The sequence below is a fragment of the Dendroctonus ponderosae genome, unplaced genomic scaffold, assembly GCF_020466585.1.
Source record: "Dendroctonus ponderosae isolate FM_Combo_2020 unplaced genomic scaffold, Dpon_F_20191213v2 Dpon_F_20191213_8, whole genome shotgun sequence".
NCBI classification, from domain to species: Eukaryota; Metazoa; Arthropoda; class Insecta; order Coleoptera; family Curculionidae; genus Dendroctonus; species Dendroctonus ponderosae.
The window spans coordinates 1,380,270-1,384,548 of NW_026019016.1; the positions used below are offsets into that span (position 1 = coordinate 1,380,270).

Here is a 4,279-nt window from a genome sequence, read left to right on the forward strand (position 1 = left end):
CTAGACAGAAATGAATGGCCTTTTTAGAAAGTGAACCATAGATGGGGAATTGTTGGCAGTTTTCAAGAAGTTTTAGATTTGCGTGGTTTTTTTTTGAGTTGCAAAATGCACTTGAACATAACGCTGCGTTTTTCGAGGTTTCTCAAGAACCATTGGAGCCGCAGAATTCGTTTTGGCATCGTTGGAGAGAATTGAGTGGGGGGGTCATGACCCCCATGACCCCCCCTCCTGAATCCGCCCTTGGTTGGTGCACATCAAATTTGTATGTTTTGAAGCAAACACTGGTTAATTCTTACTAAAGATCCCAAAAACTCTCGAAAAACGAGCAAACTTTTCTCGTTTGTTCGTTTTTCCTCTGCTAATCTTGTGCGCTTTCGATCTCGTTTGCGTCTCTGTTTCATAATTTCCACTTTATTCCATTTTCTTTTTCCAAATTCCATTTTCTTTTCACGGTGTCTGCCAGTTTTAGCAAGTCTTTCAGATTCATTTTTTTATACCTTTGCGTATAATGAAGTATTTTTGCAAATTTTCGAACGCTGATCAACGTGCTGATGTAATCAGCATGAAATTTAAACCCACAACGAAATTCTGTTTACAAACCTCCATCTTAGACGAGGCAAAATGCAAAATTATTGCCTCCTATTGGCCGTCAGTATGTCCCGATTTATCATCCGTTGATTGTAGGTGGGACTCGAGTTATCCAATCGCACGCAAACTCCTGCTTTACTGATGGGTACTTATATAACTTGAAAAAGGGTCAACTGTAAAATGTACTTTTTGCTTTAAATACACGCCCACCGAACACACAAATACTGATATTCCGCATAAAATACTGATTTCCGTCTTCTCTTATCGAAAGGAAAAGTGGTGAATTTTGAGCGAAAAGTGGCCGAGAACCGCATTTCCGGAAGAAACATTTTTAGTAAGTTGCTACTAAAGGGTAGCGTTTCGAACGCCGGCGCCTGATGGACTAAGAAATTGCCCAACCGTCCACGACTTTACATCTAAAATATCGAAAACTCTTTCATTAGATAGATTTTAAATTTTACGAAAAAAAAATCTTCAAGTATAGAAAAATCTGCATGTTCTAAAATCGCTCGTCTTGTACGGGGTTTGTCAAAAAATCTGAATTTTGCGTTTATTTTTGACTGACCAAAATATGTAGATACATTTATTTTTTACAATATGAAAAATTTTTGATCAGAGCTAAAAACTACGTTAAAATTTGCTATTACAACCTGCTATTTAAAAATAGTTTTCCTATTTTTGTCTCGATAACAATGCAAACATAAGTGTAGTTACGCGGAAATTTTGTTCTGTGAGAATGTGCTTATCTGTGCCTTCTTGAAACCTTAAATTTGTATCAAAAATTTTGAATATCGTTTATTTCATTACGTTTCGGCGCGACAACAGCGCCATCATCAGATTTAAAATTTACACAAACTCATAATTGGTAAACATTACGTTCTTTTAGGTCTTTGCCTTCTTGAAACCTTAAATTTGTCTTTTCAAGAGACAAATTTTAAATCTGATGATGGCGCTGTTGTCGCGCCGAAACGTAATCAAATAAACGATACTTAAAATTTTTACTTCACACTTTGACTGAGACCCAGGAAAAATAAGAATATAATTAAAAAAGATTCATTGCAGAAAAATGGGCGGGTTCCCTATTACCAATCCTTGCAGGAATTTGAGAAACTACGGTTTAAACTTACAGTTAAATTAATTTATTTAATAATTTTAAGGCATCAAACAACTCATCAATATAAACACAAAGTAAATTTTCTTAGTTACTGAAGAACATGGAAACAAAAGCAAAACAAGCTCGCCATCCAGGTACCTAAAGCTCCCGATAATCTCCCCATTTTCAAATGGTTTTTGCCGTTAAAATTGAATATGAAAATAAAACTTGGCAGACAAGTCTTGTTTATTTGTGTGCTGAGTGTGACATAATGAAATTACACCCTAACGCTGATGAATTGGAAGCAACAAAGCCGAACACGCTAGTTTTATTGATTCCAGGGCAGTTCCTGCTGTTCTATTTATTTCTAGGGCAAAAATAAATTTATTGCCCCCCTTCTAATCGTGGATTTGTCGAATAGTCTCTAGCTAATTGGCGCACACTGAAGCTTATGCTCACCATTCGATTCAGGGCGAAAAACTCTATTGTTGCGCCTCTAAACCATCCACTGGTCACTGTTTATCAACAAACAATCAGTCTTGCAAGGAACGTGTATTTCTTTGTTTACACCTGCGCCCTTTAAAAGCAACGTGCTACTTTGCTCACAATTTAAACACTACCTGACACTACACGACACCACACCATTCGCTGCTCTATTTAGACAGAGCTCAAAGTTCTTATAATGATTGTACCACAAGTTGGAGACTCGTCCGCCGCAACTGCTGAGCTCTGCAGGAAAAATGCGAAATAGGGATCCTGCCAACAGCTTTTGTGGTTCATCTAATAACACAATACGACTCGTTTTAATGCTACCAGGACTATCTGGATTAAAGCTAGGAACTTAGTGCAGCTTTTAGACAGTGTTTTTCTTTGCAAAGGCCGCCTTTGGAAGAAAATGTATCAGATGGCGCCGCCAGACTTCTCTGCGGAATAGGTGAATGCCTCAGCTAGTAATCTCTGTTTATACGATCTTCTTAGGTTCCTTGGTTGGTGAGACACAATGGAGATCAATATCCGTTTCACACAATTCCGCTCGAGAATAGAGCCAAACATTCAGCATGTTTTCGTCAAATAAAGCTATTGGATTGCGCTAACAGACTTCGTTGGGCAATAGGTGAATGCTTCTCTGCATCCTCTGAACTTTTGCTTCAAGAATTTTTAAATTGGTTGTGATTTGAAAAAATCTGCCATTGATTAATCTGCCTTTTTTCAATATATTTTTATCAAAAAAGTCGGGATTGGCAGTTTTTGCTCACGCAATTTTCAGTTTGTTTTTTTTTTTTCGCTGATCGCTTTCTCTGATTTCGAACTCAATTCAATAGCTGTTTCAAAATTTCTAGCTTATTCTCCGTTCTATTCGATTGTTTTTCTCTCTGTTACTGGCGCTAGTCTTTTCTCCCCCGACTCCATCCCATTTCAATATCTACTTCACAATTTTTATTAAATTCCTCGCTCTATTCGCGCGTTTTCCTTCTCTCTTTTATTGTCCCTTGTTGTTTCTTTATATCAGTCTTTGCATTCTTTCAATCTGTAGTTCACAATTTCCATTTAATTTTACGCAGTATTCATGTGTTTTTCTTTCTCTGTTTGATTGTCGCTCGTTATTCCTACTCGATCCATCGCTTGGCTTCTTTTCTCTGTTTTACTGTCGCTGGTTTTCCCTGAGGCAGTTTCCGCTTCATTCGTTTGTCTTATTTTCTCACTTTTTACGGTGCCTTGTTTTTTCTCTCTATTAGTCTTTAAATTCTTTCAAGCTGTAGCTCACAATTTCCATTTAATTTTCCGCATTATTCATGTGTTTTTCTTTCTCTGTTTGATTGTCGCTCGTTATTCCTACTCAAACCATCGCTTGGCTTCTTTTCTCTGTTTTACTGTCGCTGGTTTTCCCTGAGTCAGTTTCCGCTTCACTCGTTTGTCTTATTTTCTCAATTTTTACTGTGCCTTGTTTTTTCTCTCTATTAGTCTTTAAATTATTTCAATCTGTAGCTCACAATTTCCATTTAATTTTCCGCAGTATTCATGTGTTTTCCTTTCTCTGTTTGATTGTCGCTCGTTATTGCTACGCGAACCATCTTCCACCAGGCTTCTTTTCTCTGTTTTACTGTCGCTGGTTTTTCCTTAGTCAGTTTCCGCTTCATTCGTTTGTCTTATTTTCTCACTTTTTACGGTGCCTTGTTTTTTCTCTCTATTAGTCTTTAAATTCTTTCAATCTTTAGCTCACAATTTCTGTTTAATTTTTCGCTCTAATCGCGTGTTTATCTACCTCTGTTTACTATCCCTCGATTTTTTCTATGTCAGTTTCCTCTTTATTCGTTTGTTTTCCTCTCAGTCTCCAGCTCACAATTTCCATTTGATTCTGCGCGCTATTCGTTTATTATTTATCTGGGGCTCATATTTTTTCGTAGCGCTATTCGTTTGCTTTCCTGCCTTTGTTTTTCTTAAAATCACTCTTTTTTGGTCTGCGTGGATAGATGGATAATACACTGTTATTTCTGGCATTAAACCCATAGAAACGAGTGGGTTTTTCGGGTTTTTAGGCCGTCGTACAATAGAATTTCTTAGATAAGTTCTATGTTGTTGAGGCGGATTCATTTTTTT

The 4,279-nt window shown here is 37.2% G+C and overlaps 1 protein-coding gene across 5 annotated transcripts in view; it reads right to left on the reverse strand.

Annotated features, from left to right (window-relative positions):
• LOC109544832 overlaps positions 1-2,444 on the reverse strand; it is a 19,744-nt gene extending 17,300 nt beyond the window's left edge. For 4 of the 5 annotated variants that reach the window (XM_019915196.2, XM_019915195.2, XM_019915194.2 and 1 more), the window contains exon 1: positions 2,141-2,444. Coding sequence is in view for 1 of the 5 variants with exons in the window: in XM_048668850.1 (XP_048524807.1) it covers positions 2,141-2,143 (3 nt within the window). In the remaining 4 variants the exon portion in view is untranslated. The remainder of the gene's footprint in view (positions 1-2,140) is intronic. The other variant, XM_048668850.1, reaches the window with a different exon arrangement.
• Between the last annotated feature and the right edge of the window lie 1,835 nt (positions 2,445-4,279).